Source organism: Anolis sagrei, chromosome 1 (assembly GCF_037176765.1).
Source record: "Anolis sagrei isolate rAnoSag1 chromosome 1, rAnoSag1.mat, whole genome shotgun sequence".
NCBI classification, from domain to species: Eukaryota; Metazoa; Chordata; class Lepidosauria; order Squamata; family Dactyloidae; genus Anolis; species Anolis sagrei.
The window spans coordinates 111,067,446-111,082,252 of NC_090021.1; the positions used below are offsets into that span (position 1 = coordinate 111,067,446).

The 14,807-nt window shown below is 36.2% G+C and overlaps 1 protein-coding gene across 4 annotated transcripts in view; it reads left to right on the forward strand.

The window, feature by feature from the left end:
• COL12A1 (collagen type XII alpha 1 chain) overlaps positions 1–14,807 on the forward strand; it is a 127,980-nt gene that overhangs the window by 47,089 nt on the left and 66,084 nt on the right. For all 4 annotated transcript variants that reach the window (XM_067467785.1, XM_067467783.1, XM_060752919.2 and 1 more), the window contains exons 14-22: positions 2,468–2,737; positions 3,809–4,075; positions 6,573–6,765; positions 6,886–7,007; positions 8,984–9,133; positions 9,224–9,343; positions 11,934–12,098; positions 12,227–12,373; positions 13,668–13,810. In XM_067467785.1, the coding sequence (XP_067323886.1) occupies positions 2,468–2,737; positions 3,809–4,075; positions 6,573–6,765; positions 6,886–7,007; positions 8,984–9,133; positions 9,224–9,343; positions 11,934–12,098; positions 12,227–12,373; positions 13,668–13,810 (1,577 nt within the window). The remainder of the gene's footprint in view (positions 1–2,467; positions 2,738–3,808; positions 4,076–6,572; positions 6,766–6,885; positions 7,008–8,983; positions 9,134–9,223; positions 9,344–11,933; positions 12,099–12,226; positions 12,374–13,667; positions 13,811–14,807) is intronic.

Below are 14,807 nucleotides of genomic sequence, written 5' to 3' on the forward strand. Positions count from 1 at the left end.
AGCTGTGGCATTAGGAAGGTTGAGAACCACTGACGTAATGGATTATTTGCCTTGTGGAGAAGTATATGTTAAGGTTGTCTTCTCCTTCTTAGTATGAACAATGTCTCATTAGTAGTTCATAACTGTGTAAGTCCAGTATTTTCCATATGGATTTTGTGTATTGCTTGGAAATTCAAAATACTATTTTAAGCAATGAAGCTATAGTCCATGTAATGCCTCACAGCATCAATGGTTCCACCACTTCACTTTTTATAAAGTGATTCACATGAATTATACTTTATTGCAAATAAATTAGTTTCATCTGTTATCTTGCAGAACATAGCTTAGATTAAGTGATCATTGCTTTTAACATATAATTATCCTTTGAAATGTTTCCAGCATATATTGTTAGCTGCAGTCTTCCAGAAATAATTGCTGAAAATGTACTATATCTGCAGATAGTTTAATACTGAGGTCATGATGTGGCAGAGGTTTGAGGTAAAGTAGCCAATGTAAAGTGGCCTGTATGTTTATATTATATTAAATATGGAAAGAAAAGCCTTTTATTATGAGACATCTGCACATTCTATCAAGACAATTTTCCATATTTTTTCCATTTGGGGTTGTATTCATTTTTTTTAGTTGAATGAAGATGCCATATTTTAAGAGTAGTTTCTAGCAAAGAATGAAAATAAATATTGGTATAAGTTACCTTTGAAATGCAGCACCTTGCTGTTCTCCAGGAAATTTGTTCTCTTGAGGCTCGGTTTCAGGTCTAAACTTCTATTTAACTTCAACTCAGCTGCCTCTTTCAATGGCATTTTCATGGATTAATTTAGACACTTTCAGCTAAGGCAATAAGGGCAGCATTTAACATTTATTATAAGCCTATTAACTTGATTATAAATGTTCATCTGTATTTGTAGAAACATCTGGTTTTTATAGTGTTTTACATAAACAGGTCAGAGAGGGGGGTGTATGATAAGCATGCATTCTCATGCCAAATAAAATGATGTTGTATTTTGGTTCTGATGTGTTTATGCCAAATAACTTACTAGCATAGTTTAAACCAGTGGTTCTCAACCTCTTTTATCCAGGGACCACTTGACCAAGGGCCACTCTCTAACATTAGTACCAAAAGGGTTACAAATCAGTTTTTTGGTCAACTTTAGGTTTGGTTTGATCATTTGGAGTGCTGCTTCAGAAAATTTCATTGGATAGACTACATCAGTTCTAGTTGCTGATACAGAACATATGCCATCCAGTAGTCGCCATCTGCTCACCCACAGAAAACCGTATTTAATAATCCATGGCACTATAAGAGGGTTTCAAGAGACCAGTCACTCATGTTGCAACGATGTAGTAATGGTGAGGCTGTGGACCATATTTTAATTCTTGTGGACCACAGGTTGGGAACCACTGGTCTATACAGTAGTAGCTATAGGCTTTGGATTTTTTCATTCTAGACAAACTGCATGACTTCCTATTGTAACGAAACTCCAGGATTACATTAGATCCAAGCAATTTCAGGATCACATTCTGAAGTCTGGTATACCTTGCTGTAGTGGCCACTTTCTATTTTGATTATTTTAACTCTTCTTATCAATATTTATTTATTTATTATTTAGAACTGTTATATACCGGTCTCCTCACCTCCGCAGACATCAATACTATAACTAAATCTATGTTCCATTTTCACGATCCTCAATTGTTTAGAGGACATAGTGACCTGCAACACTGCTACTAGGTTTTGAAATAGTTTTAGCTCCCTGTAGACGTCCTATTAGCTGTTTCTATATAAAATGATTTGAGAACCTACTTTCCAGAGATGAAAGTATCAAGATATTTCAGAGCTATTGTGTACTACTGGTATTTGTGTCTGTGACAGCCACTAGATGTGTTTCAAGTGTTACAACTCTGTGTTTCAAGCAAAGCCTTTTCAAGATGAGGAATTTACCTGAAGTGGACTATGGGATAATACATGGTTCTGCTATACTATGTATAGTGTGACTCACATATCCACAGGGGATACATTCCTGGTCAGACTGCAATTTCATGCAACAGTGGATATTACCAAACACTATTAAATTACATCATTTAAGTCCCAGGATACCATACAGCTGAATGGGAAGACACAGACATTTCTAGAGAGAAATGTTCTCTAGGAATTTGCTAGGTCCTCCAAATGCAGAAATTACCATAGGATCACCTGGAGGACCTAGAACATTCCTAGAGAGACCCCCTACCTCTTCGATGTGAGTAAATGAAACTCCAGAAATGGATTCTGCCAAAAATTGATTCTGCAGTTATGGGAGTATTAGTGTAGTAATGTAGGAAAAAGCACATTTTTTAAGGTAGTTATAACTAGTTATCTCAAAAGATGAACATGTTCTTTAAACATGGAAGTTTGTTTAAAATGTTGCCATTTATGTTTATTCTTCTTGTTTTATTGTCTGCCTCTTATTCTACTAAACTCCTTGTCTTTTAGATCGTGGTTCTCCTCGTGACTTGGTTACTAGAGATATAACTGATACCACAATTGGTGTGTCATGGACAGCAGCTCCAGGATCAGTTAATCGTTACAGAATTGTATGGAAGTCACTTTATGGTGATGACTCTGGAGAGACCACAGTTCCTGGAAATGTAATAAATACTGTACTGGAAAACCTTCAGCCTGAGACAAAGTATAAGATTTCAGTCTTGGCTGCTTACAGAAGTGGAGAAGGAGCTCCTTTGGAGGGAGAAGCGACAACAGAAGGTAGATAAAAATAGGGAATTATTACTAATAGATTACCTGCTAGTAATAATTTTTACTGGCTTTTTATGGTACTTTAAAAAATGTATTCTTTCATCCAGATAGATCAAGACAGCTAACAGAACAGTCAACCAAAATAATTATAACCAACTTATAGCAGTAGTAGAAAAAGTGGATTTTTCATCAAGTCTCAAACTACCAAGGCTCTTATTAGTCCAGGACTCTTGTAATCTGGACTTTCCAAAATGTTCCAAGACTTTCCAAAACACATTTCAATCATTTCCTGAATATTTCTGAATATTCTCCCCCCCCCCCTATTTTTGTCTCAGATTAATAAAATAAAGTTGTGATGTCTTATACTATGAAAACTGTAAACTGTATTTTAAGGAATAGTCTTGTGTAAGGTCATGTTCAGTTCCGTTTTGCTGCAAGGCTTTATGTTGGATGGTCCAACAGCAGAATCCCACTGACCTAAGCAGTCCTGAGATCATCAGCACAGCCATTTGCTATGACTTCTTTAGTTGTTTTGAATGACCCTTCAGGAAGCAATGTTCTTTATAGAATAAAAGTGAAGTTTTCAAAGATCTGGAGAAACAGTGTTCTCTGTGTGAACCTGACAATGTTAGTTTAACATGTTAAGAAAAAACGATTGTTGCAGCATTAATATGAATGAAAGTCTGTTAACATGAACAATGCTAAAAAAAGGGGGGGGTAACATTCTCAAAATACGAAGTGAACATGCCACAAATTTTTGAACAGTGAGGTTTTTCAAAGGCTACTTACCGTAATTCACTTGATGAGATAGATTCAATCTCAATAAACTCAAATCTGGGAGGAAATATGAGAGTCCCCAAGAACAGATGCTTGTTTCCCATTTAAATTCCAAGAATTGATTAAAAACTACTCTTCAAGAGGAAAGTAACTTGTGTATACAGATGTATGCAAAATTATTGAGGCATTGCAATATGGTAGCCTCATAATCGCTTGCTTTACAGCCATATTTTGATGAATATTCTATATATCAAGTACATTTCAAAAATATCTTTGCTTCCTCTTTTATTTTATACTGAAAAGTCTCACCAAATGCGAGGACTGTGAGAGTGGATGATGAAAAAGAGACCTCAATGAGAGTTTCTTGGCAAGCTGCTCCTGGAAGAGTTATCAGCTATCGTGTAGTTTATCGACCTCGCAGAGGAGGAAGGCAAATGGTCACAAAAGTGCCACCTTCATCTACCACAACAGTATTGAAGCGCCTCCAGCCTCTGACTACATATGACATCTCCGTCATCCCAATGTACAAGACTGGTGAAGGAAAACAGAGACAAGGCGAAGGAACAACAGGTATTAATTGGTCACCCCAAATTATTGACTTCAGATTTTTTAAACAGTAGTCTTCAACATATTCAAGAGATAGTTAAGCCACCAAAGTTAATGGCTGTTAGTATGATCAATACCACCCCAGTTAGGACAAGGTGGGGTTTGCCAGATAATGTATGTGCCACTGGGTCATCTGCAAGCTACATAACCATGTGAAACCCTGTGGCATTCTTCAATTAATCCATAATGATAGGATGGAGGATTGGCACAACTAGCACAAAACAAAGATGGACATGATGTGGGACCATTTTCCAGGCAGCTTTGAAAAGATGTGCATCCTGCATGTTTCATTTAGTGTTAACTCACAAAGTCAAATGTATGTAAAGATGCTGTTTAGATAGCAACTAGGAATTGGGCTAATGGATTTGCAAGAGTATGGTGTGACATTTTAGTGGCGCTGAATCTTGAACCCAGCAGCAAACATTTTCAGTTGTAGAAATTTGTCACTAGAGTCTTTTGATTTTTTTTAAAACAAAACTAATATGGCTATCCCTTTCTTAGTCAGGATTCAGCCAAAGATGAATATAAATTATAAGAAACAGAGGAGTTTTGAATCAAACCCCCATTAACAATCCTTAACATGGTACAGGAGAAGATGGGGAAGTTTTTAATTCTGCGTCAAACATGCAGTTTCCACAGTGACTTCAAGTCTCACTATTAAATTTAGTATTAAGCAAGTTTTTTTAAAGCATTTCAACAAAGTAAAATAAATACTTCCAAATGACTCATAGTTGTATTTTAAATGCCAATTTATTTGAGCGGCCTTTGCCTGTGATATCCAGGATATCAAAGGTAATGTGAGTGTTTCATCTTTCCCATGTAAGTCAATTGTGTGTTGTTACAAATTGAGCAAATAGTGGTTGATACTATTTCTTCAGAGGATCTATTTATGAACTGATGTATTGATATGAGTGATACAGGAGCAATCACTTTATAGGGTGTTATGCCTTGTTATCAGAAAGCGTTCCCATTCTTGTTCAGCTATGTCACCCTGAAAATACTTTCTCTTTGTAGTGCTTAAAAGGAAATACTGTTTTTGTTCCAGTCCCAACCCAAATCCTTGACTTTTGTCCTTTGACAGTAGACTGCTGCCTTTTAAACTAAAAACAACAAACTACTCATGGGATAGCATTCAAACTAGAAACAAAAGTTGGCTCAGGAGAGAAAATACAGCATTCCAAAGTGGTAGCGTTGTTATTCCAGTGCTCTTTAGTCTGCATTGGCTGCACTGTTTGCTGATAATTGTGTTAATTGGTGTTGACAAGTCTTAAGGTGTTGCATTAAGTTTGGGTCTTGATGCCTAAGAGCAGGGGCTGGGAATATTCGGCAGCCCAGATAAGCACATCAACACCATATGGGTGGGTTTAAAACATCTGGAGTGTCTAAAACATCTGGAGAAACCAATGTTCCTAGTCTTGCATTAGAAGTTGCTTCTCTGGTTCTTTTTGTGTTTCTATAACTGTGATCAGTGACTATATTTTGAAAAGTGAGACCAAACAATAGATTTCCAAGATCGGAAATAAGAAGTTTTGATGGATTTAAGAGCTGAGCAGATAATATTTTTTGTTATCATCTAATTTGTCAAATGTACGTCTAATTCCCAGAAAAAAGAAATTCATGCATATATTTAGAAGCAGTGACCATTCAAAGTAATAGCAGTTGGTGGTATTATAATTGTCCTGGCTTCCTGTGCTAATTGAGCAGAGGGGAGGGGGAAGAAATCTCTGTTCATTGGGACGATATTTCATGAATGCAATCAATCATTTTGATTCATTTTATTTCCATAGTTTTGCATTTAACAAAGTTTTTTTGTTACCTTTTATAAAAAGATTGTTTGCTTATAGATGCATTCGCACTGATAATAATGATCTGTCTCAACTATCTGGTAGCAGTTTGTTGGTGGGATATTTGTGAATGATCTCCAATCGATTTTTTTAAAGATTCTAAATACAGCTCCAGGCTTTATAAAGTACAAAAGATCCAAAGATACTGGGGAAGGGGAAGTTTAGTTTTTCCCGTAGTACAATTTTGTAAAATCGAAATGTGTTCATTAAATTGTATTTGTCTTATGGGATAATTGAAATGTAAGACTTGGGGCAGCTTACATGGGGATGAGCCCACTCAGTACAAGAATGTCTCTTATTTTAAAAGGTCAACAATACAAATGACTGCTGGATAGATTAGGATATCTAAGGATACAGCAGTGCAGGCCTATACATCAGCATAATGCTCAGTGCATGGCAATATCAAGCTTTGCTTTCTGTCATGGGTTTTCTTTTTCAACCTGTGGTTGGTTGAATCTGTGGGTGCAGAATCCATGGAGGGACAATGCTTGCAAGGGGTGTCCCTTGCAAGCATTGGCCCATATTTGTCTTATGGGATAATTAATAGACTTCTGGAGTGTCTTGTATATTCATTAAAGCAAGCATTTAATTCATTGTGTGTTGCTTGACTATTGTAGCTTCCCCATTTAAACCACCTAGAAATTTGAAGACATCCGATTCTACAATGTCAAGCTTCCGTGTCACCTGGGAACCAGCCCCAGGGGAAGTCAAAGGCTACAAAGTAACTTTTCATCCAATGGGAGAGGACAGACGCCTTGGAGAATTAGTTGTTGGCCCATATGACAATACAGTTGTATTGGAGGAGCTCAGGTATTGCTGATCGTAGTTTTCTTCAATTTCAGTATTTATTTCTTTGGACATTATCCAGCCAAAGAATTTGCAAAGGTGACGTCATCCATTTTGATTTACATATTCACTTTAATTGTGCAGGGCAGGTACTTCCTATAAAGTGAATGTTTTTGGAGTGTTTGAAGGAGGTGAAAGTATGCCATTGATAGGAGAAGAAATGACCACACTTTCTGATGCCACTGTGGTGCCAATTTTATCTACAGGTAAATATTTTTGAGTTTAGTTCTTGCCTGTGTACTTTAGAAATGTATATTTCTTACCCAAAAAACATTAAACATGCTTAATGGATATTGTTATTTACTTTCAGAGATTGTCATACAGTTAAGAGTTTTTTTTTACACAAAGAACATTTCTTCTTTTTCCTGCCCACTTCATGTGAATGATTTGTCACTGAAATATCTGTGCTTTAACAGTGCAATCCTGCGCATTTGTACTCCAAAATAAGGCCCTCTGAGTTTAAGGTCCTCAACAGAATTTCAGTCTAAAAGTGGTTAAATTTGGATGTATCATGTTTCATGTTTATATCACACCTGAAGATCATATTACGTCTCAGGAAGTGGATTATAATTCATGAAAGCTGTTGCCAAAGTTAATCAGCTAGTCTTAAAGTTTCCGCAAGATTCTTTTCTTTTTGGATTATGCTACTGCTATTGCTATTTATTTCTACAAATTTATTTCTTACCGCTTAACTTAATTTTCTTTTTAAAATGAGGCAAGTTGGCAACTCTTGTGGAAAAAAACAGTAGTAAAATCTATACCCTGCAATTTACTAATGTCTATATTTAAAAACACGAAGTTAACCTGCTAAGATTCTCAGATGGGAGATTAAAACATTATAAAATCCCAAAAGTGCTATTGACACAGGCCATTTTGATCTGTTCAAATTAAGGTCATTGTCCAAATTTTCTTGCGTGTGCTTCAGGGCTTCCCGGCCGTGCATCCTACTGTTGGTGAATCTCAAGCCTGGTGGACATGGGCAAATACTTCCCTATTCTGCATGAGGGTATTAGATTCTAAACAGTGCATGGACCTATTTCATGACTGACGACTGTTTATTAAAGACCAGTATTGTATTTTCTATGCAGAAGAGCATCATGCTTTTAAATTCTCAGGTACCTGGACTAGCTCTATTCATGAATCTACAGTATTGGCTCAATTATGTGGAAGATAGAGGATGGGTATTCCTGATTTTACTCAATGGGATTTCTTCCATGTAAAGAATAGAAGCTATGATGGCATGGAGCCAGAAAGTTATGTGGCTGGTAATACAATCTTCAAAGTAAAAAAGAGGAAGAAGACTTTATCTGCATTCAAGTGGCTGTTGAAAGGATCATTTTAACACTATTTCTTTCTCCTTATCTAAATACTTCGTGATTTCCAGCATGTAGGAAATGAAATGATCCTTTCTGTGCCATAAATGGATGAACCTCGACATTTTTCACTTCTCTGAAACATTTAAAACTCCATATAAATGTTTGTTTTGTCACTTCTAATTCTTGTGTTTATGTGTATTTCTGTATCTTATTTATGTTGTGCTCTTTCTCTTGTACATTTAAACGTGCAAACTTCTGCACCATCTGCATTAGTTGACTGTATTCCAATGTACATTTTATGATGCTATGTATTTCCATGTATTAAGCACATATTTGATTCCTAAAGGTACTATCTAAGCAATTGTCATCATATTTTTAACTGCTTAAGTATCCTAGGTATTTTAAATGTGTATGTAATGAAGATATGGAGCAGTCATTAGCTACCTAATTTAAGCTTACTTGTTTACATTAGTCCCTATAAAAGTGATTCTCACTGTATTTAGAACCAAACAAAGTAAAGCTATTAGACCAGGAACGGGCAACTCCCATGGGCCCAGGAGTCAATTTCTTTCTTTGGGACTCCTGGGAGCTACAGGAATTGCAATAAATAAATAAATATTTGGCAAAACAGCAACAACATATATACCAAAAGCCAGAAATGTCCAGACATTCACTTGAAAAATGTTGCATATCCTTCTTTACAAAAAAAAAAAAAAAAGATGTGTAGGCAAGGGTAGGTGTGTTGTGGCCCACCAAAATAGTTTTGATTAAATACAGCATCGTGGATAGAGTAGTAAGAGACAGGAGGGGAGAAAATCTGTTCCTTTGTTGTTACTAACACATTTTAATTCTGATTGCCGTGGCAGGCTTGGAATGTAAGACTAGAGCTGAAGCAGATATTGTCTTGCTTGTGGATGGCTCATGGAGTATTGGTCGTCCAAATTTTAAAACAGTCCGCAGCTTCATTGCTCGCATTGTTGAAGTGTTTGACATTGGTCCTGACAAAGTACAGATTGGTAAGTCTTTGGAAATATTTGGGAAATTGTAATTTACTTCTAAAGATTTTGACACTAAGTGATATTCTACCCTTCCCACTTTACCCCCAGGACTTGCACAGTATAGTGGAGACCCTAGAACAGAATGGCAGCTCAATTCACATAAAACCAAGCAAAGTTTAATGGATGCTGTGGCCAACTTGCCATACAAAGGAGGCAACACTTTAACAGGTACATGTGAGGTGTAAATGAACAACATTGGGAAAAAGTTACTCACAATATTAGGTGATCCAGAAAGCTACAAAACTGTCTTTTATTTGCTAAGCAAAGTGTTTTGCATGTACTTTACGTTTGAGCCTAATACATTTTGAATAACTGAGATTATAGGTCAGAATTCTACATGGGCTATGCAGGGATGTATACATTATGTATGTATTACTAAGTAGTGTCTCTTGGATCAACCATCCGAAACCTATGCTACTAAGCACTGAAAACTCTGAAAGAAGGATTTATGTTCTGCCCACAATCAATGCATGAGTGGATTATGTTTCCAATACACCTCCAACCAGAAAGGCTGTGGCACAGAAGTGCCACAAGGATCTTCAGAATTCCAGCCATACATTTTTTGGTTAACAGAATAATAATAATAATAATAATAATAATAATAATAATAATAATGGTGATGATGATGATAATGATGATGATGATAATAATAATAATAATAATAATAATAATAATAATAAAGTGTATTTATGCCCCGCCACCATCTCCCCAAGAGGACTCGGGGCAGTTTACATGAGGCCATGCCCATCAATACAGTAAACACAATATAACACAAAAACACAACAGAAAATCAGAAAAAAATAAAACACTCTATTGAAGTGCATCCTTCTCATAGGATGAGAGTAAAAACCTTGAAGATATCAATTATACTGACAATGACCAATATAGAACTAGATGATGTATAAAACTGATGAGAATGTGGAGAGGAGTCCCTGTGACCCAATCCAAAGATTTATTTATTTATTTATTGTATTTGTATACCGCCCCTCTCAGCCTTCTGGCGACTCGAGGCGGTTTACATGGCAGAATTCAATACCATAGAAACACAATATAAAAAAAGCATTAACATCCATAAAATCATAACAATAACAATAAAACATAAATCAAGAAATTCTCATTAAAAAGATCAGGGAACAATCAACACTTCCTAGACTAAGGCTGACCCAACAAGAAATGCCTGACTTATTCAGTTCACTCCTTAGTAGAATTTGCCACAAAACAGTAAGAACTTATAATGTGGGTATGACAAATAGGTGATTTAGCACATGGCCTCAGTTTTTCTCAAAAAGGCTGTGTGAAGAACTATATGCCCTAGTTAAGATTGGTTGGCATGCAGATACACAAAATAAGCATTGTTCCCAAGGGCTAACATACAGGAAGAATTATATTAAACAATGCAGGGGTGAACTTCCCTAAGTTAAAAATAAATTGTATGGCCTTAAGGTGTAGCCCTACCCTTCCCCTATCAGCAGTGGTTGCTAATGGCTTTTGCATAATTAGAGTGATGAATCTGTGTGGGGGCTTAGCCTGGCTTTAAATGGAACTATCCAAGGTGCTGAACATATTTTGAGGGTAGAAATATGGAAAATGCCCATGCCTTTAAAGTTCAGACTATAATTAAGAGTGGACTTGCTATATCATTGACATTTAACCACCCAGCTACTACTGTCTATCACCTGCTCCTCTCTTTTTTCTGCTGAGACCTCTTGGGTAAACAGGTGAAAGTGGGATAAAGAAGGGGAAGAAAAGCAGGTTCTTGAAATAATGTCCAATCTCTGAAAATTTACTGAAAAGTAGTGAGAGAAAACCCGGGCAACAACTCAACCAAATTGACATGTAAAAACAGTTATTTATATAGTAGGAAATGGGAAAGTCAGGGAAGAAGCTTGAAAACAGCTCAGATGGGTATATGATTTAAGGCAAATCCCTATGCCACAAAATAAGCAGGGACAGAGTCCAGTGAAATTAAATGATCCACAGGACAATGATTAGCGTCTTACATCTGGTTCTGGTTACATAGTCTGGCTGCACAGCTGGGATGTAGCTGTAGGCCTAGTGTCTAGGATTCGCACGCTCTGGAACAGTTGGATAGAAAAGAAGTGTAGAAGTCTCTTTTGCAAATCAGAGAAGACTGCTGAAGTTTCTTCTCCATTGTCTTCTCTGACTTGGTGCTTTTACTCTTCTGTCTTTCCATTTCTAATTTCAAAACCCTCCATTCCCTTGCTAAGCGTAGGGTCCAAAGGTTGTGTTCAGCTCTTACCACATACAATTTCTACACACAGGGTTCTACATCTATAACTATAGTTAAGAAGTTTATAGTTCCTGGCTTGGAATTTCTCTTGATTTCTCTCTCTCTCTTTTCTAAGGAATCAGACTCTAGAGGCATTTTTTAATTATGTGAAACAAATAACAGTGTATGGGAGTCTTTTTGATTAGGAAAAATGTGCAATCAAACTGCTGCTAAGAACAAATTGCTATCATATTACAAAAAAAGATTAGGAAACTGTCTCAGATCCAGCACATAATGTATAGTTCAGCTTGTAATACCTGTGGATTTGGAAATTGCATCACTTCTTGTGAAAGGAAAGAATTTGTTTCCCACTTAAGGTTGACTAAACTAATATAGATAGAAATGAAGAGATAGGACAAAACTTGTATGTCCCATAATAAATGTGGCTGTTACTTTTTGAGAGTCTTTACTCCTTGGCCAGAATTGTTTTGTAATAAATAATGATTACCTTTATTTCTGTGATTTCAGGAATGGCTTTGAATTTCATCTTAAGAAACAACTTCAAACCAGAAGCTGGTATGAGGCCTGGAGCTCGTAAAATTGGAGTCCTGATTACTGATGGCAAATCACAAGATGACATTGTTGCTCCATCACAAAGACTGAAGGATCTGGGAGTTGAGCTTTATGCTGTTGGTGAGTATCAGCTGGAGATATTTAACATGAGTTGAAAGGCCAAGATAGCTCATTCCACTTTACAAGAATTATAATCTGGAAAATACTTTGAAGTTGTTAAAAATGTTTCATTTCATGATCTTTTAAAGGTATCAAGAATGCAGATGAAAATGAGTTAAAACAGATTGCATCAGATCCAGATGAAACCCACGCGTACAATGTTGGAGATTTCACTCTCCTTGTTAATATTGTTGATGACCTCACTGTTAATTTGTGCAATAGTGTCAAAGGCCCAGGTATGTTTCCTCTTTCAGTTTTATATCCAGCTTTTTAAAATCATATTAAAAGCAATTTAGCCTTGTTTAACCTGCTTATTTTTTTCTTAAATATTTACTTGGAACTTTCCCAAGCACAGCTGCTTTAATGAATGCAGCTGTGCAAGACATCTGGGTTGTTCTTCTGACACACACACACCATAGATTTTTAAAATTATAAACATAGGGTCTTTTATTATAAACAGTTTTTTGCAAGCATACATTTCATGCATGCACATGTTTATGCACATGTCTACTATCTGAAGAAATACTGCATATTGAACTATTTAGTCTATCAGAGTATTTTGCTACTATTTGATAGATGTTACTGCTCAGCTCCTTTCTTCACCTATCAGATAATACCAGAAGTGTTGGGCCATGTGAAGTGTAACAATGCTTCAATCCCATGCACCCCTTTACATGAACTTTTTTCTTCTGGGCGCATGAGAATGAGAGTAAATGTTGTGACCAAAGATCTGATGTTGTAGCTATTTGCACTGGACTCACAACACAACTGAATATAATAAGGAACCTTTATTGGGAAGGAAAAAAAAATCTATTTGCAACTTTAGGATAAATTTTATCACCTAATGGTATATTAACTTCATAAAGTCAAATTGGAACATGCCTTCACTTGCAATAATTGTGTATCTGTATATTTGACAGGGAAGGTGGTACTAGCTGTGCCTTCTTAATTACTGTATTTTAGAGTAGCTGTGTAACCTATGTATGTAGTTATCATTTTATCTAACAATTTACACACAACCTGCATGCTGTTCATTTCATCTAAGGAGGGTCTTTTAGAGACAGATATGTTAGTCAAACTTATTTTATCAGAGTTTATAGGGTAACAAGACATTGATCCCTGTGTTTTATAGGAATTGTTTTGCATTTGAAATGACAAAGTAATGTTGATCAACTATTCAGATCCACCTTATAATATATTTGTCTCCTTTCTCCTTTGTGTATAGAATAGAACTTCATTTGGCCATATTATTCATACCATTTCAATATAAATTTTTCATGGACTGTATGAATCATATATATATTTCAGCACAGGTAGTGCTTTTACTCAGTACTTAAGTGTAAGCAAAGAACAATAAACATTGTAGGAAAGGGGGTGTTCCTTTATCAATTAAACAAATGTGTTAGTTATCAACTAAATAAAACAATTGGTATATTGCCAGCAAATATACCAAAAGATGTACTTGACTTCTATTTCTGTCCTTGGGAAATCTCTCTAACACTTTCCTTCTCTTGGACCTTCTCATGGCAGGTGATTTGGCCCTACCACCCACTAATCTAGTGACCTCAGAGGTGACCCCTCGTTCCTTCAGAGTCTCTTGGACTGCACCGGCTGAGAGTGTTGATAGGTACAGGGTTGAGTATTACCCTGCTGCTGGAGGGACACCACAAGAGGTCAGAACTGAAAGCCCAGTTTTGTTTGGTTTCTTTGGTCTGTGTTCATGTTTTTCTTGTATAATTTAACTTTATTCATTTTGCAACTGTTTCATTAAAAATATAGCCTTCATTTACTGACTAGAAAAACTACATAATGATTACCTTATGGCAAATGGAAGATTCATAACCAGTTTTATTATAGGATAAACGTTTGTGAACTTCCCATTCATATTAATTACGTGTTACTTCAGTTGTCGGGTTTATACACATAAGCTTGGGAAGGTGTCAGACCAGAGAACGGCAAACTTATAATGCAATTTTAATGACTCATGGTATGAGCTGAGAGATCGTGATAGTGTCATTGCAGGCTTCAAACATCCCTCTCAGTCTGGACCAGGGGCTGTCAATCAGTGATAACTGCTGTTAATAAAACAGTAGTTGGGTGGTAATATATATATTCTTGTATTGATGGGCAAATTAACATATGGGCTGACATTCTGTTATTAATATACACGTGGGGTGATTTATTTGCCATAGCACAATAGGCCATGATGTTAACAGCAGTGAACTCTAACTTGTTAAACACAACATTCTGGTTATGCATTGTGTAATATATGTTGGCACCCAACATTTAATGTGTATTCCACAATGTTTCTTATCTGGGGCTATGTAGTGGTGGTGCACTGTATTACCAGATGCCCATATTTATGCTAAATTGAGGAGATGTTGGATTGCAGCCATAATGTGATAAAAAGTCCTTTGTGTCCTGTGATTTCAGTAGGGGCAAAGTTGAACTTTTATTTCACAAGTTCTTGCCCAGTTGTTTCATGTTGAATCTATCTTTGAAGTTCCCTTGGCATCATTTTTGTTTGCTTCTGTTGTTTGCTGTAATTTTTTCATTCTCTTTATGCTGCTCATTCCTTGTAGGACCCTCATATGAAAATATTGTATGCATGTTCAAATATGCATTCTGCAAAATTGTAATAAAAAAGAAAAGTTTTGAGGTGTTATTGAC